General features: G+C 41.8%; 2 protein-coding genes across 3 annotated transcripts; both read left to right on the top strand.

Annotated features, from left to right (window-relative positions):
* Positions 1–236: 236 nt before the first annotated feature.
* Positions 237–7,278, top strand: ifrd1 (interferon-related developmental regulator 1). Its single transcript, XM_015957362.3, has 12 exons — positions 237–449; positions 1,866–1,970; positions 2,091–2,169; positions 4,921–5,045; positions 5,119–5,276; positions 5,380–5,430; positions 5,647–5,825; positions 5,895–6,003; positions 6,076–6,210; positions 6,302–6,430; positions 6,505–6,600; positions 6,688–7,278. Exons 1-12 carry the CDS (start codon positions 419–421, stop codon positions 6,772–6,774), a joined length of 1,284 nt encoding a protein of 427 aa, XP_015812848.1. The 5' UTR covers positions 237–418; the 3' UTR covers positions 6,775–7,278.
* An 11,487-nt stretch (positions 7,279–18,765) lies between these two features.
* LOC129162984 (uncharacterized) lies at positions 18,766–21,725 on the top strand. Of its 2 annotated transcripts, XM_070554233.1 has the most exons (3): positions 18,766–18,930; positions 19,067–19,129; positions 19,352–21,725. In XM_070554233.1, exons 1-3 carry the CDS (start codon positions 18,847–18,849, stop codon positions 20,465–20,467), a joined length of 1,263 nt encoding a protein of 420 aa, XP_070410334.1. In that variant the 5' UTR covers positions 18,766–18,846; the 3' UTR covers positions 20,468–21,725. The 2 variants fall into 2 exon arrangements, with proteins under 2 accessions (XP_070410334.1, XP_054595598.2); XM_054739623.2 differs by lacking the exons at positions 18,766–18,930; positions 19,067–19,129 and having other exon boundaries at positions 19,185–20,033; positions 20,114–20,224.
* The last annotated feature ends 4,941 nt before the right edge of the window (positions 21,726–26,666 follow it).

Here is a 26,666-nt window from a genome sequence, read left to right as displayed (position 1 = left end):
GGGGGGCACTACTAAAGTTTAAACTGACGAGAAGCTTAAATATTTACACATTTCTCCAAAACAGTTTAAAAGAATGCAGATCCACTTCCTCGCGCAAAGCAACACGCACCAGCACCAATGAATGTAGAAAGAGAAAGCATGCTAGGCTTGTTTCTGTTCCCTGATTGGCCAGAGATACCGGGAAACTTCCTCGTGACATGTCTGCCGGTATAAATACTGAGAGCCTCTCTCTAGTTACGCAGCACTGGTGTATGAGGGGAAAATGTATCGTCTCGGACCACAGTTTTTCTCCAAGATCGCTTTCGATTTCTTTTTATCCACTGTGCCACGGGAACATTTGTATTTTACCAGACTGTACAATAAAGGCTGGTCGTGTATTGGCTGATTTTTGGTCAATTTTACTGAAATCTGCACGAAAATGCCAAGGACCAAGAAAAAGAATAACAAGGGTAAGTCCACGCGCGCCCGCAACGCTTCGGCCTTGCTTCTGTCCATGGTAGTTGTAGTTCTGTAGGCCTTACCAGTTCGTTCAGTTGAATGTAAAGTGTTTACAGTGCGAACTACAAACGTTGCATACCGGCTTACGTGACAACACAAAGCTAACTAGCCATTGTTTTACGAAGCATTGCGGTGTTTTATTTTTGAATAAAGCCTTCGGTGACAAGCTGATATATTTAAACAGTCGTTATAAGTTGTTCTACACACATTATAAACCCTTCATAAGAGTAGCAACCATACTTTACCAGCCAACGTTCGACACTCCCCGAACAAATGTTAATGTTTGCTAGGTCAACGTTGTTTAAATATTTAAAGCTTCTGACACACTGGCGCAACTTTTGCCCCACTGCTCTTTTCTTCATGAGGATAAACGTTATTTTGTAGTGTTTTATCGGAAATTAACAAAAACTGTTTAAGAGGGTGTGTTCGGTGTGTCGGTTCACTCTTAAATAGTCTGATAATTTGCATGTTTCAACCATTTATTCATGATGATTAACATTTATTGACATCAAACTAGAACATCGTGGAGGTATGTGCCTTTTATTACGACTTTTCGGTGTGTGGGGTCTAAAAGAGGACATTGTGTACTCCATGACCGGGATAGCAGAGGGAGGCGCCGCCCGGTTCTCTGGAATCAGCTGTTGGGGGAAAGCCCACGTCAACGCGACCTGTAAACACAGATTAGGCGATCTGCTAAGAGAACATCAGCTCTCTGTTTGGACATGAAAAATGTAGCTGAAGCAACTGCATGCTAGCACGATAAGCTAACAAACGTGTCTTCCTGAGGTCAATTTAGGTCAAGGCAGAGCAGAGCAGCCTGTTTGGGCGACTCAGTCCGGTCTGTTCTGGTCTGATCCCAGTTTGACCACTTCCGGTCGAATAAAAAAAATACTAGAGATGTCTTTGTTCTTAAATGGGGCTAATCACGTTTACCATTCTTTATTTATTGTTTGGGAACTTTAAAATATGAAGTGAATCAAGGCAGGTTTTTATTTTACTTTTTACTGTGGAAGTTCCATTCCACAAAAGTCATTTTCTCGGTAGAAAGGGACTTGCTCAACCAGCAGCTGAGGGCCCGTTTCCTCTGCCTGTCAAAAAGCTTGTGTTCAGCTCAGTAACAACAAAGAGGTGTTTTCCTCAGTCTGTGGTGACCCATGTCTCCCTAACCTGAGCCAGGGTGTGTGTTTAAAGTTAGTCGACCCTGACAATGTTTCCTAATCACCCCTCACACAGTGCACACACAGCTGATTAGTTCACCATGGTATTTGCTGTAATACCTGTGTGGTGGCTAGATTACATAATGACACTAGTCTTCTGTAACAAATGAGTCAAATCCTATTTCCTGTACTCATAAAGTTTGTTTTTAGGGGGCCAGCATGGAGCTGTGCAGCCTTTTAGTGACGAGGATGCCTCCATCGAGACTCTCAGTCACTGCAGCAGCTTCAGTGACGTAACCAGTGTAGCTGATGACGGTAGGTTGTGTTACATTGTACTTTGAGCTTTGTGTCATGCCCTAAAGAGTTATTCTGACACGTGTGCTTTGAGTCACTTTCAGCAAACTAAACTTCTCAAACTAATTTCTTTTTTTCTAGGAGAGGCAGGTGAGGATACTGCCCAGGAGGATTTCCAGTACAAGCTGAAAGGGTTCATAGACAGCACTGTGGACAAGAGGTGAAAGTCCTTGCTGGATTTTAAAATGTTTACTTGTTATCTGGTATTTGTCAAGGGAATACTACATATAAGTCCTTCCTCCTGCAAAAACAATCCTTCAAAGCTGCAAAATGTGCTAGTGGCTTGAAATAAAAATAGCCTCTTGTATTAATAAGGAAGTGCCACTTTAGTGTAAATGCAGAGACCTCCATCTGGTGAAGAAAGAAAGACATTTTTCTTGGATTTGGCCCTTTTTAAACAAACATTTATTTATGCAAGTTCTTTCTACATTTATGACAAAATACATTCTAGTGAAAAACCATTTATCAAAAACAAACCATTAGTTATAATTGTTCTGAAAACTTACCATTTGTTGTAGAAGCTCTCCTTAATCTGCCATATAAGAAAAACTACCCCCCCACCTCCAATTTTGTGTAAAGGCTTTAATGTTGCAGATGTTGGAAAAAAATGCATACCGTATTTTCACGACCATAGGGCGCACCGTGTTATAGGGCGCAGCTTCAGTTGCGGGTGTATTTTTGGTATTTAACACATACAAAAGGCGCACCGGGTTATAGGGCGTGGGCGTGGCACGGTAAAATGTACCGGTAAAACATCTGTGTGGGCTCGGGACTCGGAACATATCAGTGCAAACCAGACATTGTGAAAATTATAAACAGCCAAAAGCATGCTTCACTTTACTGGTTCAGACCTGGTTCAGAGCGCACGTGCACTTCCTCATTGCATGCGCTGACGGCTCGTGCTCTTCTTATGCGCTGTGTTGAAGTTCAGAATGTGTTTACCGGTAGTTGGTGGATTTAACCGCATAAACTTTCCACATGGACAAAATCATATGTGTGTTAACTCATTCACTGCCAGCCGTTTCCTGATCGCTAACGGCCTTCGCTGCCAGCGTTTCTCACCGTTTTTACTGTTTTTTTAAGAGTCACAGAACGTTGAGTGCTAGGATGATGTTGACGCCAAAACAAAGTGGAGACTCACCTCTTACATCAGGAAGAATCCGTGTGTTTTCAGCGTTATCCGTTCTATCATAATCCGTTGTCAAATTGTGATCGGCAGACGCTTTTCCGGTTTGCGCCTCACTTTTTTTTACAGGAACGGCCCAAAGCGATCTCCTAACACATGGATGTTCTGCTTCCTGATCACGTGATGTGTGACGTATGTGGATGAAGATCAGCTTCAGGGCTGAGATGTTTGTTCTCTCCGCATGGGGGCTCGTTCCGATTTTCAAACAGTAAAAAAATGCCAATGACGACTAAAGTCGTCATTGGCAGTGAATGAATTAATAGGCCTAAGAAAATGGTGTGATTTGAATTGTGTTTTATTAAAAAAAGGCAGCTGGAGCAAATATGAGTTCGGTTGTGCTTTATTTGAGTGCTATTAATTAATCATCAAATCCATCAAAGTCCTCATCTTCTGTATCTGATAAGAACAACTGGGCTAGAGTACAGTCAAACACGCCAGGTTCTCTCTCGTCAGTCTGTCTCGTTGCCGTCCGTCTCCTCGTGAATGATGCCGGCTTTTGCAAACGCCCGAACAACAGTACAAGTAGACACACTAACCCAAGCATTTACAATCCATTCACAAATTGCGGCGTAACTCACCCGGCGTTGCCTCCCAGTCTTCGTAAACGTGTGTTCGCCATCTGTCATCCATCGCTCCCACGCCGTTCGCAGCCTTACTTTGAACGCCCTGTTCACGCCAATGTCCAGCGGTTGGAGTTACTTTGTCAAGCCTCCCAGAATGACAGCGAGCTCCGAGTTCATTTGCTTCACCTGTTTTTTCACACCGCCCGTGAGATGAGCGCACATGGAGTCATATCAACAGGGACGGTGAGGTGTGGAAAAAACCGCATGGTCTCTTCACATTCACCTCATTCAGCCACTCTTTCATTTTGTCCTCATCCATCCAGCCCTTTTCGTTAGCCTTAAAGATGACTCCAGCTGGAAAATTCTCTTTAGGCAGAGTCTAGAGGTTGTCAGAACAATGTTCAGCATACCGCGCATACCTGCCCTTTTGAACTATTCGGGGTCTGTCTTCGCTCACGTCCGCATGTTCTTGCCACGCCCCTTGTCTTCTACTACGTTCGCGTCTCACAACACAATAGGTGCACCGCACCATAGGGCGCGGTGTACATTGGGAGAAAATGTAGGACTTTTAGGTGCACCTTATGGTCGTGAAAATACGGTACATTAATTTTTATAATCCATGTAGTTTAGCTTGTGGCTGCAGGTTGTAGAACCCCAGTTTAAGGTTGATGTGACCTTAGATCTGCTTGATTATGATTGAAAGATTAGACCCCCACCCCCCCACCCATGTTGAAATCACAATTATTTAACATTTTTATTCAATTAGTTGAAGAAATGCCATCCAGAGTTCACATTTTAAAGAGACTGCAGGTATTGATTCACATCAGCAGATGGCAGAATTGAGCGGTTTAGTTGTGATTAAAACTGATGACATCATCAGCTATGAGACTACACTACTTGTTTCACACTAGAATCAACAGATTGTTCAAATGTTTGGATTTAGGACAAGACATAATAGTTAGTATATCATTCAAAAATTTGGTTTTAAACACCAGCTAACTGAACTAAATCTGCTTAACTGATCAGTCACGTTATCGAGACTGTCAGGGCACTGCTATAAAAGCAGAGAAGAGCTGCTATGGGAGCCAGGAGGTCCAAATCAGTTTTTTAAGTTTTGTGAATTCTGAGTCTTTTTATTGAAGATAAAACGTTTGTTTCTCAGTGCCAAGACGAGACAAGGGGCTCTGGATGGCCTTAAAACAGCGATGGCCACACGGATCCTGTATGAGTTCATCTCTGAGAGAAGGATGACGATCACAGACAGCATTGAGCGTTGCCTCAAGAAAGGTATTTTCAGGCGTCATTTCGATTCTCGTGGCTAACTTCCTTGAAATCATGAATCTGTCCCTGCTTCTGTTAGGGAAAGGAGAGGAGCAGCGGGCGGCTGCCTCTTTAGCCTGCCTGCTGTGCATTCAGCTGGGGTCAGGAATCGAGAGTGAGGAGGTGTTCAAGACCCTGAAGCCTATTTTCAAAAACATCCTGGCAGATGGATCGGCCAACATACAAGCCAGACAAGCGGTGAGTAGGATCGTTATGGTGATGTAGCTTAGCTTGAATCAGTTGTGGCATCTTGAATTTCCCCTGGACATCAACTGATTATTTATTTATTTTTTTGTGACAGGTGGCGACGAGTCTGGGACTTTGTACACTTGTTGCTGAGGATGACATTTTTGTGAGCTCTTAATCACTTTTGGTGTTTTGTTTGTGGTTTTGACATGTCTGGCCTTGAGGACATCACCGTGACAGCATTATGTCCTCCTCATCGGCTCTGACATTGTGCCTAATCTGATCCAGACACTTTGGATTCAGCAGAATTAGCAGCTGAGCTCAAACACGCCTTCAGAAAATTGTAGCCTTTCAAGGCCGTTTTTGTGTGATCTCATTCCAGGATGTTCAGGCGACTATGGAGTGCTTTGAGAACCTGTTCACCCGGTCTTATGCGAAGGCGGACGGTACCTGTCCTTCCATCAACCCGCAGACGAGCCAGCTCCACGTAAACGCCTTACTGTCCTGGACACTGCTGCTCACCATCTGCTCGGCCAATCAGCTCAAAGACATTGTGCACAAGTAAGAGCCAAACCATTGGGGTTTTAAAAGAAACCTCCATCGTTAATGTGCTTCTCTGTGGTTGTGCAGACATCTGTCCAAACTGCAGAGGTTGCTGGAGAGTGATGATGTCAACATGAGGATTGCTGCCGGGGAGACCATTGCTCTGCTCTTTGAGCTAGCCAGGGACATTGAGCCTGTAGGTTCACTTCTGCACCACCAGTGGCAGCATTCAACACGAACAACTGTTAAAAACGTTTCTGTCTTTCAGGAGTTTGAATTCGATGGCTGGGACGAACTGTGTGAGAAGCTGAATGCTTTAGCTACAGACTGCAACAAACACAGGGCTAAGACTGACAAGAGGAAGCAGCGGTCGGTCTTCAGAGACGTTCTCAAAGCTGTTGAGGTAAAGTTTGTTTTTCTATTTTCAATCCAGAATGGGTTCAGAGTTTCGAGGTGGGTGCCTTATTTAAGTATTTTCTTGTATATTTTTCCAGGAGGGGGATTTCCAAACGGAGACGATTCGCTTCGGAACAGAACGAATGACCATTGACAGCTGGGTCAGAAAGAGGACCTATGATACTTTCAGAGAGTTTGTCGGCTCTGGGATGAACTACCACCTGCAGGTACTTCACGTCTCCTACACGTGTTTTGTGTTTGCTGCTAACCAGGTTTAATGCATCAACTATTTCCCAACCAGGCAAATGAATTCATCAGAGATGTGTTTGAGCTTGGGCCACCCATTTTGGTCGACTCTGCTACTATGAAGGCCATGAAAATTTCTCGTTTCGAAAGGGTACGTGTCCTCGACGTGTTTTTTTTTTTTTTTCTCACACTTTATCTGTCAAACAGGTTCTGATCCATGTTGCTTTTGTTTTTCCAGCACCTCCACAACTCTGCAGCATTCAAGGCTCGGACCAAAGCCAGAAGCAAGTTCAGAGACAAGAGGGTGGATGTGGGGGAGTTTTAACCTTTTCTTTGTAGACTTTGTTAGGCTATTTATGAGGCTTTCTCCACTTTTAGATGAGTTGTCACAAATTGGTCTTCATGTATTCATCTCCCCACCTTACCATCTGTATTAAATCCTCACCCTCTAGAAATATGAAGTACGGATTAATCTCTGCTGCTGCGTGTCGTAGAACAGGAAGTCCTTAATATATAAATGAAATCCGAATATAATATTGTGCATCAGCAGAAAACATTTGGTGTTGTGTATATTTGTCTTTTCTCTACTTTCATGTATGTTCATGATCTGAACTGTTTTCTTCTGTTTTTGAACATATTTAGTAATTTATAAAAAAAATTTCCAACAGTTGTGGTTTTTCATTGTAACAATATGGCGACTAACCCTCCAGAGTTGTATTAACTTGCACTACCTTGTAAACCTGGATTATTTATGAAACATCCCAGTCCGTTTAGTTGTGGTCATATTGTTATCAGGCAGGATGGTGTAATAAATGCTGAAAACGGCTAATTACTTTTCTGCTCCAGTTTGTTTCTATTCTGATTTAGTTGATACATTTGTGAGCTGGGTGGGAGGATAAGAATCCTTTTTTACTTGAACACAAACTAAAAGCAGCAGATTTAGACCCACAACCACCAGCCTCTGCTTTTATAAAGCTGTTAAAACGGTGTAGAGCTGCAGGGAAAGTTGCAGCTACAGAGCCGTCGATGCTGAAACCACACCGCAGTGTTGTAACTCGGGTGAGATGCTTCCAGGGAAAGACGGAAACTAAAAGGTATATTGCTCAAAAATTAAAGGGAACACTTAAACAACACAATGTAACTCCAAGTCAGTCACACTCTGAAATCAAATTGGAAGCAACACTGCCAATTTCACCTGTTGTACAAATGGAAAAGACATGGAAATTAGAAGCAACTAGCAAGACATCCCAATAAAGAAGTAATCCTGCAGGTTGTGACCGCAGACCACATCTCTGTTCTCATACTTTCTGGCTGATGTTTAGGTCACTTGTGAATACTGGTGGGACTTTGACTAGTGGCAGCATGAGGCAGAGTCAACAATCCACACAAGTCGCTCAGGTAGTGCAGCTCATCCAGGATGGCACATCAATGTGAGCTGTGGCAAGAAGGTTTGCCGCGTCTGTCAGCGTAGTGTCCAGAGCATGGAGACGGTCAGGAGGGCAACAAACCAGCAGCAAGACCACTCGCTACTTCAGCCTTTGTGCAAGGAGGAGCAGTGCCAGAGCCCTGCAAGATGACCTCCAGCAGGCTACAAATGTGCACGTGTCTGCTCAAACGGTCAGAAACAGACTATGAGGGCCCGTCGTCCACAGGTGGGGGTTGTGCTTGCAGCCTAACACCTTTGGCGTTGGCAAATTAGCCACTGGCCCTCCTGTGCCCTTCACAGATGAAAACAGGTTCACCTGCATGCCGTGGAGAACATCATGTTTCACTTCATCCACCAATGCCCCATTGCACCACAGACTGTCCAGGAGATGGCGGATGCTTCCAGGTCTGCATGGTGGCGCAGTTGTTAGCACTGTTGCCTCGCAGCACGAAGGTTGCATAAATAAACATAAACATAGTTCTGGAAAGAGGTCCTTCAGGAGACTATCCTCCGCATCAGGAGCATGCCCAGATGTTGTAGGAAGGTCACACAGGCATGTTGAGTCCACACACACACTACTGAGCCTCATTCTGACTTGTTTTAAGTTCACTACATCAAAGTTGGATCAGCCTGTAGTGTTTTTTCTACTTTATTTAGAGTGTGACGCCAAATCCAGACGTCCACGAGTTGATACGTTTGAATCCCATTAATACATTTTTTGTGATTTTGTTGTCAGCATATAACTATGTAAAGCTAAAGTCCGACAGTCATCATCACACACTGGTGAAATTCATCTCTGCATTGGACCCATCCCCATGGAGGGGAGAGGTGAGCTGTGGCTGCGCTCGGGAAATATTTGGTGGTTAAACCCTCCAATCCAACCCCTTAAAGCTGAGTGTCAAGCAGGGAGGCATTGGCTCCCACTTTTAAAGTCTTTGGTATGACCCGACCGGGAATCAAACCCTGATCTCCCAGTTCCAGAGTGGACCCTCTACCACTAGGCCACTGAGCTGGTAAAGAACAAAGTATTTAATGAAAATATTTTGTTAATTCAGAACTAGGATGTCTTATTTTTGTGTTCCCATTAGCTTTGAGCATTTAAGCAACGTAGCTTTTCTGACTAAATAAAGGCAATAAGTGTCACTTTTTCATCATATCTTAAAATTCTTCAATTGATTGCTAAGATGTTTTTAAATGAAAAAAAGATGGTTTAAAGTAATTATTAAAATTATTAAGACAACTTTGCTCAGATTTTAAATGCTGATTGTAATACGAACACTGATAAAAAAAACCAGTCATTCCAAATCTTCACAACTGGTTTTATATAGAGTCAACATATGAGTGCATTAAAATGTTGATATTTCTAATGTGGCTAAAGAAAATGTTAGGGTCTTCAAAATGTCTCACATCAGATTAATAAAAAATGTGCCTTATTCATCTGCCATTGTGTAATTTTAAACACCTCTGTTTAAACTTGTTTGTGTTTTGTTGCATTCTTATCAAAAGAATGTGCCTAAAAGAAAATTACATTATATCTTTACTGTCAATATCAGGTAGTCACAATAAGAAATCTAGATATCACACTTCTCAGTTTTCAATGACGTTCCCATATCAGTGCTGTAGATCCTGGTGGTGTGGATGAGTGAGTCGATGTCTCGCTCACTCTTGGCATACAGCTTTATATCATCCATGTGGAGGAGGTGACTGATTGTGGTTCGATTCTTGAGGTTGGTATTCATGGCCAGTCTTGTTTGTCTGAGGAGGTTCAGACCTTCGCAGAACAGCAGTGGGGACAGGGTGTCTCCTTGTTATATGCCACATTTGATGGAGACTCAAGGTTAGTTTTCCACAGCCCCATTGAGTTTTCCAAAAAGTCTGTCAGAGTACAGTTCATGTCATACAGCTCCAAGCATTCAATGATTCATGAGTGCAGCACTGAGTCATAGGCAGGTGTGTCTAGCAGCAGCAGCAGTATATATATATATATATATATAAATATAAATATATATATATATATATATATATATATATATATATGTGTGTGTGTGTGTGTGTGTGTGTGTGTGTGTGTGTGTGTGTGTGTGTGTGTGTAAAAAAAAAAATATATATATATATATTTTTTTACATATATTAGGGATGGATAATACAGTCAGGTTCATATAAATATTGGGCCATTGACACAATGCTAACATTTTTGGCTCTATACACCACCACAATGGATATCAAATGAAACGAACAAGATGTGCTTTAACTGCAGACTGTCTGCTTTTATTTGAGGTATTTACATCCAATTGCCAAAATCATCAATATTATAAACAATAAAAGGCTTGAACTACTTCAGTTGTGTGTAATGAAACTAATATATGAAAGTCTAATGTTTATCAGTATATTACAGACAATATTGAACTTTATCACCATATGCTAATTTTTTGAGAAGGACCTGTACAACAAGCCTGAAATAGTTCATGTGGTGGAGATGCTAAAGCTAATGGTTAGCTTTTACAAGAGTGCTCTGCTGTTGGCTGTACGCTAAAACAACAACAGCCTCCTCCATGGGTGGTGCTTAGTTTTGCTGTAGTAATGGACAGACTCAGCCAAGCAACGGCTTTGCAGCTCCATATCCTGAAACACTCAGTCCATGCCAACGGAGAACAGAAACCCCTTACACTCACTAAGCAACTGTAAAGCATCTGCAAGGAAGGAATCCTGACACTGCTTCCTGCCTTCCTCATTGTGAGTCAAGATGGGAAAGTCCATGAATGTTAAAGGTGTGGGACACTGAAAAAACATTTTTAAAACCTTATTTCTGATTTTAATCGGCCACTCTGAGTTAAACATGCAGGCTGAACATAAAAATAATCCTCTACACCTAGTTCCTGCATTAGATTATGATAGAAAATAGACAAAATCAGACACTAGGATTTGAAAAACCCATGTCAGATCTATGTCACACTGTCACTTAACATTCATGGACTCACCCATCTTGCCTCACAACGTGGAATGCTGCTGTTTTAGAGTCCAGGAAACAGAAGATAATGGCTGTGTTCGAGATGAGCCAGTTCTGCACAGATTAGACCAGCGGTGATCGGCGAGCAGTGCATGCCGGTTAGATTTGTGTCCGACTTGATGCCGACTTGCTCTGACGTCATGCATACATAGGCATCGATAACCTTGTGGGATCAAGGCAGCCGCAGATTTTGGAGCACCAGAATTAAAATAAATAATAAACAAATAATTAAACAAGTATGAACTCTAACCGACTCTAACGCAATATCTTCAGCCATCGTCACCCCCGAGCTACACATGTAGGGAAATCTGTCTGACTTAAACGCCGGCTTTCAGCCACCCCCCCTGCTGCTTCCGTCTGCTCTCGTCTGTTTTCCAGGCGAGGCGCAGCTCAACTCGAACACGGCCAACGTCTCAACTAGTAGAAGCTAACTGTTAGCATTAGCAACTCTGCCCCTCCCACCTCCCCTGAATATGACTTTCAAGGCATTCATTCCTCCTGGAGACCACTGCAAATTTATTGATTAAACAAGTGTTCAATACCTTGTTTGCTACTGTCGAGAGGCTAACTAATCTCCCAGCACAGCTAGCCCCGGACTTCATATCTCAGACCAAATGTGATGAATTTGCATCATTCTTCAATAAAATAAAAATCACAAACAAATTAGCCATTCATTCCTCTAAATCAACTAATACAAACAGAGCACTGACACACGCAGCAACAACCTGGCCAGAATGCCAAATTTTACCCTGATTAGTACTAAAACACTCAATGACATAGTAAAGACCCTAAATTCCTCTACCATCTGTCCGGACAGCCTGTCTACAAACTTCTTTAAAAATGTTTTTAGTTGCCTAAAAGCTGAGGTACCGGAAATTGTTAACTGATCTTTAACATTAGGTCTTTTTCCTAAACCACTCAGAACTGCTGCTGTGAAACCCCTTCTAAAGAGAAAACTAGATCCCTCAGTGTTCAACAACTACCAACCTATCTCTAATCTCCCTCTGATTGGAAAAATCATTGAAAAGGCGGTAATTATCCAAATAAACAATTATTTAGAGTCAAATAACATTATGGACGGTCTTCAGTCAGCCTTTCGAAAGCACCACAGGCAGTATTCATAGTTATGGCTTTAATCTTGTATTTATGACTCCTACCTTATTAAAATAACATTGAAACAGATATCTGTGACTTTTTTGTCACATAATTGAGATATTTCATTTCAATGTTCACTTTAAATCTAATGAAGATTAATTTGAAACTTAAAAATCTGAACTTGACAGTCACAATGATTCGATTGGGTCTGAAATTATTGTCTCTAAAAAACTAAATTCTCTAAAAAAAAATCTCTAAAAATCCCAAACAGAAAATAGATCTGTTTTTAAATTTTATTTTTCTAAAAAGACAAAAACAACATTCAACTTCATGTCATCCAAAAATCCTGCATGTTGCAATATTTAGATCTGATGCAAAATCGGTATGTTTTGTATTCTTTGTGCTTACATTACTGTGAATGTGGTAAACAATGACAGCTGCTTTAATCATATTAAGGTTGATGTAATTTTAAACATGGCCAGGTGGTGGCAGTTTTTCACCATTTAGCCATCAGGTGGATCAACGCATGGGATTTTCTTAATCACATCTATTTGGGAAAATGAGCAGATCTGATGATGCAGATCATTATTCTTAGATAAAACATGGAGGATATCATTACATCACACATATATTTATTGCATGAAATAAATTGTTGTTACTTTCTTTATTTTGATGGGTTTGAATGACAAATTTCTCCTTGCATGACCGGAATAATGCAGACATTTGCCAGCTCTGGACACAGGTCACAACTCTAAACAATTGCACTGACTTTTTTATTGTTTGTGTGTCATTCATCCTGCAGCACAACAAAGCCAGCCCAGCATCACGCTGGGAAAAGCTGACACCATATGGAATGTGGTTATAGACTTGAAATAAAGTCAAGCAATACAAATTTGTCATGCTGGGCACAGATGCATCGTAGCTCACACACTGTGTGACTCACCGCTACTGTACACTCACAAATAAATGTGCATTATTCACAAGTGCACATGCACAAATACTGTTAAGCTTTGTTCTGCCCCTCCCTCTCCGATTCTTCTCCCTCTCCTCCATTCCCAACCTTGCCTTCCCTTTTCTATCTCTCTGCCTATTCCCCTGTGTGCTGCAGTGACAGGTGCAGACCCCTATCAAGGATGACAACTGTTCACCGGATGATGCCACAGAGTGGAAGCGAGAGGCCGCAGTTAAGGGGACGACACCGTCTCAGCTAGCAGCACACTAATTCAGCCTTTTAGGATTAATCTCTAAATCCATTGTGTTTCCTCTTTTATCGTTTGGTTGCTCCGTTTTTACAAACCCAAATTTTCGCCTTAAAACAGGTTCAGCACACATCTGACATGTGAAGCTGTGAAAGGCACATTTAGCTCCCAAATCTATGACTCACAGCCTGAGTCACCGGCAGTACATCCAGATTACAGGGTTTCCCTCCATTTGCTTCTCTCACTGGCAGCTTCCTAAATTTAAACTAAAGCTTAAACGCAGTCAGGGGGACTAGAGAGTCGACATAAACACCAGTGAATTCAAAGAATCATAATGTGTGGAACAGCCGTTGTTTTTGGTAGAGATTAAAGAGACAATGTGTAGTTTTTACCAATAATCTCCGGAGACATCCATCAAAATGTTTAACATGAATTAAATGATGCAGAGTTGTTGAAAAATATTGGTGGCTTCATCACATATAACCATAAAAAATTGGGTCTAAAATACATGGGAGTGGGTTTAAGTCTAGACACCATGTTTCTTTCTACAGAAGCCTGTGAGGACAACATGTATTTACTGATTTGTAACAATTACAAAACTTTCATCATTCATAAATGTTGTTTTACACATTTACCTCTTCAGTCGTTGCCAGTAATGAAAGGGAGTCTGAAGTTCTTGGCACTTTGCTGGAGGTTGCGCTCCCAGGGGTTTTTGACCCTAATGGCCATCTGTTGATATGTTCTTACTCGAACACAAAAATACCGCTTGCGGGTAACAATTTAGGTGTATACTGCCCCCTATCACCAGGGAAAATACACATCGTCACTTTAAACTAAAATCATAAAGGCGTTATTGCTAACATTAGCAATATAACTGCTAATTTTACTTGCGTAAAATCACAATGTTAAAACGTTTGTGCAGATGAAACACACAAAGAAATGGATGCTGGAACTTTGTAATGTATTTGGAGATGGCATAAAGCCTGGGGCACACCGGAGGTGGACACGCTGCGTCGCGCCGGAGATTTTGAGAAATCAAGTGGTCACACAAGACGTGCAGAAGCTGAATCCATGTTTATGGGTCAAATTATTCACCTGTTACAAAAGTGCTTAAATGACAAATATAAATCTCTCAAATTAATTTTCAGCAACAATAAGATGGTTCAGTCAAATTTTTATCACTCCTTTGCTTTTTTTTCTGCACAACATTTAAACTTTTGCACACATCTATATTCTGTTTTTAATAAAATGCTTAAATAATCCATAGATACCTATAAAACACCTGAAACACCTTTTTAGGGTTCTACAACCCCCCAAGTCGCTTCACAGCACAATCAGTCATTCACCCATCCACACACACGTTGGTGGGGATGAGCTACAATGTAGCCACAGCTGTCCTGGGGTGCACTGGCAGAGGCGAGGCCTGCCGAACACTGGCGTCCCTCGACCATAAAACGGTTTTCTAGATTTGCATGATTCTTCAGCAGAGATTCACGCTCAAGCTTCAACAAATTACCCACTTCTGATCATGTTTGGCTCTAGAAAGAATCACCACAACAGCAGTTAAATGCTTAAATTAAGATGTTGGATTAGCCCGGAGAAAACGAGTCTGCATCCAAAAATCAGACAGTTTTAAATAAATCATGAAGTCAAAAACCAAGTTTGCTTTAAATAACTTTTGGTTTGTGCCATCACAGGTACTTACATGTTTGAAATTATATCTCTGTGTGTGTGTGTGTGTGTGTGTGTGTGTGTGTGTGTGTGTGTGTGTGTGTGTGTGTGTGTGTGTGTGTGTGTGTGTGTGTGTGTTGGCCTGCAGAACATGTTTATCTGCTTTGAACATGGATGTCTTTCATATTATTGACTCCAGAAAGCAGCTTCTTGCAGTTGCTAGGGCCAAATGGAAACTCGAGCTGAATTGTATAGAACTGGATCAGTTATGTGTTCAAAAGGAAAGAAAAATCAGACTGATGTTAAAATTGATTCCCATCACTGGTTTCAGTTTGGCCATCATCAGCTGCTCTGTAATCAGTTCCTGTTTGATTCTACTTTGGCGAATTCCCCTGTTTATGCAGGCATACGCCCATGTGTGTATTAAATCTGTGCCTCACATGTTTCTAGAAGACCGTAATAAGGAATTCATGAAGTCATCAATTCATTTGTCACTCATGGGATGAAAGCAGCTCATCCTTTGTCTGAAATGTAAACAGTAGATCAAAGCAGACGCATCAAGACCTGAATGTAAAGGAGACACACACACACACACACACACACACACACACACACACACACACTGTTTCACTTAGCAGGGTAAGCTGTTGCCAAGGCTCCAAACTAGCGAGACGATTGGCCGCCTCTGCTCATCACTGCAGAACCTCTCAGTCTGGATTGGCTGATTCTATAAAGGAAGCTTTTCAAGATGTTTTCTCACCTCCTGCTTTTAACAACCTCTGGATCTCTCATTACTCTCATTATGGTGCCACCCAACCAGTCCCCTTTAATTTGATCTTTTTGTAGCATTTTACTTCATTTTTTTGGTGTACTAGGCACAATTATGTAGAGTTAATAAAGGGCATGAGTGGAGTTGAGGTGACAGATCCAGTCACATTATCATGTGATTCATAGCTTCAATCGAGAAGAATCAAAGTATTTCTTCTTGATTCCCACTTCTTTATTCCCATCTGAGAGGAAAAGCACATTTATGATGGAGAAATGTGAGAAGCACCAATGACAAAATACGTCCTTGGCCTCAGGGTGAGAGTGTGTCTGTGTGCGTTCACATGCGTGTGCACGGCCGCTTGCATGTTTGCAGGCCTCTGGCTGTGTGCGTGCATGCGCTGTAGTGCATCTCTGACACTGCCTGCATGTATGTGCTGAATTAAACAAGGTCAGTCTGAGTGAGGATGACTGCAGAACCGTCTCGTGTGCACTCAGACCATCTCTACGTTCGGAGATGGTAAAGTTGTTAACATCCTGCCTTGAGGAGGACACAAAAGGGATGAAAGGACATTCCCGAAAAATGACAAGTGATTATGTAACTCACATGCATCGTCATATACAGCAGCAGCCTTTTAGATTAAAAGCCATAAACTGGAAGGCATAGCTAAAAACGGGTAAAGAACAAAGTGGTCATAGATATGGGAAACAAATGATAAATGACCCGCACTTGTAGGACTGTTGTAACGTGAGGAAATATGAGTTTTCTGTCACAATGGTGGTGTTGGACTCAGCTGGGTCATAGCTGGGTCGCTGAGAACTTTCACCCACAGATTAAGACCTGAACGCCAGCGAGTCTGGGAGGAAACCATAACATCTGCCACCTGCAGTCTACCAGAAGATGTGTTTACATGAGTTGTACCCAGACCAAGTCAAAACATAAAGTTTAAACTTCTTTTTCTTGATTTTAATGTTAAAGTAACCATTATCATTTTGCTCATTATAAATGTGATTAATCAAATGAATGACTATTTAGCTTTGGGGTAATTATAATGGTTTAATGAATCCATTCTTAAATAATGTTGAGAATGTTTGTTACTGACCTTCACACACACTCAAGCACAAACATTCACACACATCCACACACACCTGCTCACAGTAAACTCCAGACACATTTGATGATGCACGTTTGCTTTGAGAAGAGAAAGGTTTTTGGTAAGTTTTCAGTCTTTTGATTCAGTTCGTGTTGGACAACGAGAGAGAACAGACCTGAAAACCAAAGGGGGGGCAGAGCCTGTTGGCTCGTTCTCCCCCCCTTTCACGCTGTTTCTGCCAAGCCAGGCAGAATAGCTGAATCGCGACTTCTAACGAAGACTCATTACCGAGTCTTTTGATTTCTGAGTGAATTAACTTAAGAAAGCGCATCGATAAAACGCTCTACCATCCACGTGTACCGAGGGCAACTCTGGACCGGTTCCGTTCGACACCTATGTCTCCTGTCAGCCGCCGGTGTCATCTGGATGAACCACAACATCCTCCACGGCCCGGATCCGAAAGAGGGTCCACAAGAGTTCGGTGAGACAGAGCACGGTTTTAGCGTTTGATGCAGTTCTCTGATAAGACCTAAGTTTATCCAAACCATCACTTCACTCAGACACCTGTTTCTTCTTGAAGCAAAATCAGACTCACACACGCATTCATGTCACAACATTCTCAATCTTCATAAATTCACCAGAAGGTCTATTTGAGCAAGAACAGCACATAAACTGTTAAAAGATTGTCCCACAAAGTTGCCAATGTGATTGTTATTTCCTGTTTGTCAATTTTCAAAATCATTAGTTTAATTTGAAGAATTAAAACTTTTAATCCTTCAAACTTGTTTCCTCATTGAACTGAAACACAGACACTCAGATATTATCGGCAGTTTATGGATGAAAACAACCTTTGAGTCTTCTGAACAATATAAAATTTGGTTATTGATTTATTAAAATTAATATTCCGAATTAATACGTAGCATGGTTTCTCTTTCATAAAAGAGCATAAATCCATAACGCTACATTTAATGGCGAGCGTATCCAGTCTTCTATATCTGCGATATGTCTGATTTCGTACATCTAAAAGCTACAAACAACGCTTTTCTCTGTGTTTCACTTTGATGTCTTATTTTGAACTTAACCGGAAATTGTTCCGCTCACTAAATTCTCCGAACCTCAGAACCGAGACTAAATTCTCGGACACCTTTCGTCTCAGTGTGTTGACACTGTGGGCGAGCTATTGTGGAAAATATCTCCATTGCATGAGCGACTTATAGAAGCCGAATCTGAACGGAATGCCCGTAGGCACCTACTGTTGCTTGATTGCACGGTAAACGTCGTAAGCCGGGTTATGGCCGTCACGCGTTACTGCATTCAGATTGCGTACGCTTTTTAAAGTCCGTATTACAAGCGGGGCGAGATGCCTACTTGTTAATCGGGAAAATTTAAGTCTGGTCGCTACAGACAAAGAACGCTAGACCTGGCCGGAGAGCTAAGCTAGCACCACAGTTAGACAAAAAGGGAACGCGTCCCGTTAGATTGTCATACCATTTCTGACACAGTCAGTCTGTGTCCTCACAAAACCCGCATTGGCGGTGGTTCTTGTAAATCGCTACGGTGTGTAGAATCTACATTTTGATACGTTTGTCCGTCTGATAGCATCTCGGCAGCGTAGGGTTTATTATTTTTTTTATTATTTTTATTTTGGACCGGTGATCGGGTCGGCTTTCACAGCCTCCATCGCTCGGATCCATGCCTTTTTCTTCCATCTTGTGAAGTTGTGTGTATTCATTTCTCTATCAACAATTCCTTGTTTTACCCTGTGTCATAAAGTTAAGTTGAGCTACGGACAGTCCTTGTTTGTGTGAGACATATTAAGGAATCTGCCCGGAGTTTTACGTCGGCTCAGAAGGTAAAAACGCGAGTTGCTCTGAACTTAATGGGAGATGGACGAGACACGACAAAATCTTTCTTGCACTGTTACACCTGGTGTAGGGTTCTCTGACGTTCTGCTTCCAGAACATGCCATGACGCAGGAGACTGTTCACCGGCTGGGCAACGCTGGTCCCTCCGCCCGCCCGAACGGGCCCGTTTTAAGCGGGTGCCGCCGGTCGGGAGCAGTGGGGACTAGTGGCTGCGGTTCGGTGCCAGCTGCACTGGGTCGGAGGTGGTTCTGGTCTGCAATTCATGACGTGAATTCATGCAACATGCTGTTTACAGTCATAACGCTTTTTCTTTACTTTTATTTCTTCCAGGGGGTCAAAAACCCACCATCAACATCAAGGTTTGAAATAAACAACACTTTCTCTGCTGCTTTTAAGCTGAATAAATCTCTTGAGCCTATGGTTAACCTCTCTGACAAACAGGTTGTGCTTAATCCTTTGGTTCCTAATGCTTCTCCTCTGTCATCCATGTTAAAGGCTGAACATCCCTCCAGCATGGGTGTGAAATCTTCAGGCTGTGATCCACCGCTTCAGTCAGAGGTCTGTTTTACTTGTCAGTCCGCTTCATGCACAAACCAGCTTCTTTATCGGGGCGTGATGGAAACGTCAGCCACCGTGAAACACTTGTGGTCTCCGGACGGAGCTACCATGCCATTTAGGGGGTTTGTGCCCGGACATCTTGACCTTTATGTGAGTGACCTTGTCACTTTTCAGTTTGTGACCTCTGCTAATACGGTGGCCAATTCTTTTCTCCTTTCACAGGGGTGTGACTTAGTCTCGGGCCTCTGTGCTCTCTTTCCTGTGATTTCTCTTACAGGTGACCACGACGACGCAGAAAACCCTGCGGTTTCCAGCAGTCCTGTGGTCAGTGGCGATATTGAAGGTGGCTCGGTGGTTGCTGCGCACACCTCTCTCACGGGCTCGGGAAGGCAACCCGGCCCGGGAGGTGTAGGTGCGTGCAGTGATGCTCTGCTCGGGGCCCCTCCTGACAAAGGGGGGGTGCTGAGTGGCTCTGAGTTTTCCGTTGCGGACTTCAACCGGTTCGGGGGAACGCCTCCTCCGAGCGGGCAGGTCATTGCAGAACTCGACACTGACCTTCCTCCAATTCAGCTGACAACATTGACCTCCGACCCGGAGTTAGGTGCTGCACCTTCTACGGGGTGGAGTTCTAGTCAGTCTGTAAATACTCTGGTTAAACCGGGTTTTTCTGATTCTGTGTGGGAACCTCCATCATTCTTGGGAATAAAGTATTCTTGGCTTCAGTTTTCAGGACAGACCATGTTCCTAAAGCTAGCATCATGTCTGTATCTGATTCTAAACATGGCTAGGTTTGCTTTGACACCCGTGACACAACCATCCTTGGATCACTCCTTTTCAGAACCTCCAAGTCCAACACCTCCAGGTCTTTGGACATCTGAACACCTACTCTTTCAGCACGATTCAGGTGACAATGTGCATCTTCTTGGTAATAGAGCTTTTAAGAGCTTAAGAACTGTTCTTTGTTATGCTTCTCCTGTCTCACAGACACGGCATACGTTTGAGAAACAAAAGGGGGGTGGGGAGCCTCCTCCCGCTTTGCGAGCATCATTTTCGCATTTCCAGTTCACTACTATTTCTGATCACAACAAAGTCGCCTCCGTTAAGCTGCAACACAACTTTGAGCAGGTAAAATCAGGTTCTGATCTAACAGCTAAACCATCAGCTTCGCTCCAGTTCCAAACGGAACCCTCAGGTAAATTCAAACAAGTTTCCCTGTGGGTTCGTAACACAAGATACAAACAGTTTGATAACCAAATCGCTTATGAGCCTGCTCCCACAGATACGTCCAAACTCGTGTCTCTGTGGGTCCGCAATACCAGATTCAAAACTCTATTCTGACCGACTCTATTCTGACCGGATTCTTTTCCACTGACTGGTGGACCGTTACAAATTCTCTCGTTTGTGGGATGAATTTTTAACAAATGTGATATCCTTTGGGTTTTTTTTTTCAGGTTACCTGCCTCCAGCCAGGGTCCTGTTACTAACTCACATCTTTAGGGATTACTAACCTACTGATTTACATTTTTAGAACTGATTTACATCTCTATCTTTTTATTAGTGCTTTGTGTAGCATGATTATATTTGATTACAAAGTTAATTTTATTTTGTTACTATTTCCCTTAAAGGGCCACAAGCCAATTTGCCCTTCATTTTCATGATTATTTCCTTTATATATATGCCTTTAATTAATGCAGCCTGCTGAGTTTCACATATCAGTTAGGATTTACTTTCTTTTATTTGTGTTTTCCCTGCATCACGTTTTTACATGACATGTAGAACAGGGTGCAGAACATTTCTTCTTTAGATAATTCACAGAAGGCATCCACATTTTCCCAGAGGCACCCATAGATAGGTTTTGATTGATTTCTTTGTTTTGCATCAAATGCTATCTATCATGTGGGCTGTCTCACTTTGTCTCCTTCTCCGAGCTCGTATGGACTACATTCCATCAGAGGGGTCGTCTTCACCATCCTTCAACTGGTTTCCTGTCGCATGGGGCTTCGGTCGTGGTTCGAGATGGGTCGAGGTCTGCGCTGGACTTCGCCTGGACTACGCCTGGGGAATACATCACCTGCCCAGCTCCGTGTGACACACGAGCTGCTTATCCTTTGAATACCTTTGCATTATTGCTGATGAAAATTAACTGCTATTGAAATAGCTCTGCTTTCAAGATTCCCTAAGTGGATTACTTTACAATGATTGCAACAGTTTTGGCCTTAATCATCTGATCAGGATAGACTCCCTTCTACACGAGACCTGTGGTGACGCTTCATCGTTCCTGCCTTCATCTGGGATGTCTACCTTCACGAGTACATCACGTTATTGTGGTTGTGACGTCAGGTGGCCTCTGCTTGACCTCCATGTCGTCACAAAAGGGGGGAATGTAACGTGAGGAAATATGAGTTTTCTGTCACAATGGTGGTGTTGGACTCAGCTGGGTCATAGCTGGGTCGCTGAGAACTTTCACCCACAGATTAAGACCTGAACGCCAGCGAGTCTGGGAGGAAACCATAACATCTGCCACCTGCAGTCTACCAGAAGATGTGTTTACATGAGTTGTACCCAGACCAAGTCAAAACATAAAGTTTAAACTTCATTTTCTTGATTTTAATGTTAAAGTAACCATTATCATTTTGCTCATTATAAATGTGATTAATCAAATGAATGACTATTTAGCTTTGGGGTAATTATAATGGTTTAATGAATCCATTCTTAAATAATGTTGAGAATGTTTGTTACTGACCTTCACACACACTCAAGCACAAACATTCACACACATCCACACACACCTGCTCACAGTAAACTCCAGACACATTTGATGACGCACGTTTGCTTTGAGAAGAGAAAGGTTTTTGGTAAGTTTTCAGTCTTTTGATTCAGTTCGTGTTGGACAACGAGAGAGAACAGACCTGAAAACCAAAGGGGGGGCAGAGCCTGTTGGCTCGTTCTTCCCCCCTTTCACGCTGTTTCTGCCAAGCCAGGAAGAATAGCTGAATCGCGACTTCTAACGAAGACTCATTACCGAGTCTTTTGATTTCTGAGTGAATTAACTTAAGAAAGCGCATCGATAAAACGCTCTACCATCCACGTGTACCGAGGGCAACTCTGGACCGGTTCCGTTCGACACCTATGTCTCCTGTCAGCCGCCGGTGTCATCTGGATGAACCACAACATCCTCCACGGCCCGGATCCGAAAGAGGGTCCACAAGAGTTCGGTGAGACAGAGCACGGTTTTAGCGTTTGATGCAGTTCTCTGATAAGACCTAAGTTTATCCAAACCATCACTTCACTCAGACACCTGTTTCTTCTTGAAGCAAAATCAGACTCACACACGCATTCATGTCACAACATTCTCAATCTTCATAAATTCACCAGAAGGTCTATTTGAGCAAGAACAGCACATAAACTGTTAAAAGATTGTCCCACAAAGTTGCCAATGTGATTGTTATTTCCTGTTTGTCAATTTTCAAAATCATTAGTTTAATTTGAAGAATTAAAACTTTTAATCCTTCAAACTTGTTTCCTCATTGAACTGAAACACAGACACTCAGATATTATCGGCAGTTTATGGATGAAAACAACCTTTGAGTCTTCTGAACAATATAAAATTTGGTTATTGATTTATTAAAATTAATATTCCGAATTAATACGTAGCATGGTTTCTCTTTCATAAAAGAGCATAAATCCATAACGCTACACTGTTCAGAGTCAGAGGACTCCAAAGCACTTTACCATCAGTCATTCATCCATTCACTCACTGATGGTGAGACGTGGACACAAAACCATGAACAGAGATGATCGAGTATTCACATTGGATCACGCACAAGGCGACATCGTCCTCTACTGCCCGCGGATAAACGGAAGTGACGCCACCAACATCGGTGACTCTGATGATGACTAGACATCAGCCGAAACATGTCAGGTAAAAATAAATAATTTCACTAAACTGTGTGAAAAAAGAACAAAGACACGGAAACTCATGCATCAAGAGAACATGCTAGTTTCATGAAGAAAGGCTGTAGCTGGGATTCAAACCTGCAACCTTTTCACCATACGTCAATCTAAATCAAGACTTATCTTTAAATTTACAACCAGCTAAGAAAACTACTGTCCAGAGTGACAAAAGCTTCTTTTGCTGTTTAGGTTTAAAAAAATGATAACTATGTGCTAACTCAGAGACTGAATCTTAAAGACAAAGTTCACTTGCTTTTTTCAACACATTTGCAGTGGTCTCTAGTATAAATGAAAGCTTTGAGAGTCGATCTCTGTGGGATAAATGCTCTGGTGCTCCTGTTGCAGGAACTAGATGGGAACCAGACCAGAGTTACACTGAAAACTGCAGAAACTTAGAGTCATATTTCCTTGAACATCTCGCCTCTGATTGGCTAACAGTAACATCCCTCTGCCACTGACTATATTTGCTTCACAACATTGACGTTTTATCTCCACCAATAACACAAGCCTGAAGAAATTCTGCTGTGTGATGGAGATGCTAATGCTAGCAGTTAGCTTCTACTAGCCGAGACATTCAGTGGACGCTAAATCAACAACGGGTGAGGCCATGAATGTTAACTTACTAAAAGTACAAGTAAAAAATGTTTCTCAGTGAACTTGGCCTTTAAAGCAGAGATGAGCTGAAAATTATTTTTTTAAACATTTAGTTTATATTTTTTTATTTATGGATAGTTTAATTATGTATTAATTTAAACAGATTTCATATTTGAACTAATATTTCAATTCAACTGCTGTTTAAAAGTTAGATACATGGTATTCAGAGGGGAAAAAGGTGTGTTTTTATGTAGACACTTCAAAAAACCCTCATTAAAAACTTTATACTGTGAAACTGTGGTATTGTTGCTCAAGGTTATACCATTTAAATGGCATGCAGGTCTATAGCTAGTTACCGTCCACGGCAAAGAAATTATTACATTTTTTTTTACATAGTTTTAAAATGGACTAATCTTTATATTCTCATGAAAGATGTTGTGCCTCATTAAAGTCAAGGAAAGTCAAACAGATTTGTCTATTTATCAAACTAAGTATGCTCTCTGTGCAACAAATTTAGTCATTTCCTTAAGTGGTTGCCCCCAGAGAAGAACAACATTAATTTGGGTGGTACTGGAACTATAGAGCAATTTTCCCAAAACAGATTTTTTTTACCCTTATACAAAGGGTAGGGGTAATTTTTAGAGTCACCAGTTAGCCTGAACATGCATGATTTCGGTCTGTTGGATGACATCGGAGAATTCTAAGAAATCCCTGACATGCATATGGAGAACATCCTAACTCCCCTGCAAAGAAAGTACATCCAGGGTTTGAATCCGTGACCCCTTTGCTAGGAGGCGACAGAGCTACCAACTGCACCATGTGCAGCTCACGTTTTGAATATTTACACACCAGCTACTTCAGTAACCGGGTTACGCCAATTCACTTAATTTATACATCGCAATGTGACTCGTGCTGATTCAGAATTGGTTTGCAAACGTTCATAAACAATTATAAATACATGCTGCAAAACTCAAAGATTGGGAGGACCATAAATGATATGTGTGCCACTCGGACACTTTAGGGGGACGGACCAGTAGAAAAAACAAAATAGCAATGCCAGCTTGTTTATTGGTCTCAGCCACTGAGCGTGGATTTTACTCATCAAAATTAATGGGAAGTTGTATGTAACTAAAATAACATACAACAGCAACACTAATGCAGCAGCACCTTACACGGTCCTTCCTGGGTTGGATGAAGAGAAGAAGCTGGATGGATTAATAAAACTAGCTTGAAACGCCAGCCTTTTTCATGAAACAAGGCATTACATTGCTACAAGGCAGAGGCAGTGCCAAGGAGCCTTTGGTCATTTATAAGGTCAGTCTGTGGCAGTAGCATGGTGAGATTATGTGTTTTCACAATGATTACGCAATGGCGGTATAAAGTGTGTGTTTGGACCATCTACGCACCGTCACAGACTTATCTTTAGCTCGAGCATAACTTGTTTTCTATGCTGATTGAAGCAACGCTCTTTAAAGCATCTTTCTGGAGTATTTCTCTTATTCGACAGCATCATCTAGTGGCTGACAAGCATATCACACAAATAGTCTGTCGATCCATTTTATTAAGATGGCGACTTCACGTTTCTTGTTTATGATTGTACTTCTGTAGCCAACAAACTGAGCTAAAACACGTTTAACAAGAATTATTCTCATGTCTTGTTGTGATTTCATATATTTATATTTTAAAGACTTACTTGTCCTCACGTTTGAAGCATGTAAGAGGTAGTCCAACGCTGATGGTTAGTTCTGGTCGGCGCTCTGTTTCCTATTGCGCGGAGCTCTGTGAGGCAAGGGTCGTGCTTGGCAAAAAATAAATAAAGACGTATTGCTTACATTATATCACAGTACATGGTAAGATAATCACTTGTACTGATTTCTGAAAAATCATACATAATTTCAGAAAGGAGAAAACTCCAGAAAGCTACTTTAAGTTTTTCTTGAGCTGCTCCAAGAGGTGCATGTCCTCCGTAGTCCCTGTTAACTGTCTGGTGATCTCAGATTCAGATCTACATCTAGAAGCTCCAGGATCTCTGCCTCACTACGGTGTGTCATCTAATCTGAAACTGACTGCCAGTGTTTACTTTCATTGTCATTTGTGTATTTTTTGTATATTTCATACAAAAGTATGTTGGGTATGTGTTAAGTCCTACATGAATAAGATAGTAAAGTAAAAAGTCTTTATCAACTTGAATAAATGTGTGCTGAATCAATTTGAAAGTATGAAAAAGCTACGACGTGAGAATAAAAACCAAACAAAAGCCAAACGGTGAAAAATAATGCATCAAAAATGTTGGCAATAGTTGAGTAGTCAAATCAAAGGACCCTGAATCAAAGTCGAATCGAAAGGTACCTAAGATGGCACACTAACACAAGATTTCATCTGTTAGCAAGTATGTGTTAGGCATGATTATCTACTCCCACCAACTAAGTGAAATTGACTTGGTTTGGACCAATTTTAGGATTATTTAGAATTTTTATGATCGCCATCTTGAACTGGACTTCAATCAGTTGTCGATGGGCGTTCAATGAAGGCTGTAAGACACACATCAGCATTGTTGGCCACCTTTCGTCCTTCAAAGATGGGTGACAACCTCATGAAATGGTCTGATCAGTCATTGTTCTTCACCCCTCCTAACCTCAAAGCTGGAAAGAACCCAGTTAGCTATTGAACATACATGTGTCACAGCCTTTACCTGGCATCCAAGGTTCAAGTATATTCCATCATCATTCTTTACAAGGGCAGCTAAACGCGCTGCTGTTATTTATAGGCTGCTGTGTTCATTCCCGTCAGCGCCGTCACCCTTGCCTGTTAACTGCACCTTCTTGTTCACCTCTCCGGTGACAGGAAGCGAGGATTAGGAAACATTCCATTTCTCTTTTTAAGTATTTGTTTTCTCAGTGTTTATATCAGTGTACAAAAACAACCTAAATATTGCACACATGAATAAATGTTTAATGTTTTCTTTTCATGACAGTGTGCCAATGAATCC

This window comes from Nothobranchius furzeri, chromosome 1, assembly GCF_043380555.1.
Source record: "Nothobranchius furzeri strain GRZ-AD chromosome 1, NfurGRZ-RIMD1, whole genome shotgun sequence".
NCBI lineage: Eukaryota > Metazoa > Chordata > Actinopteri > Cyprinodontiformes > Nothobranchiidae > Nothobranchius > Nothobranchius furzeri.
This window is presented reverse-complemented; position numbering and strand designations above follow the sequence as displayed.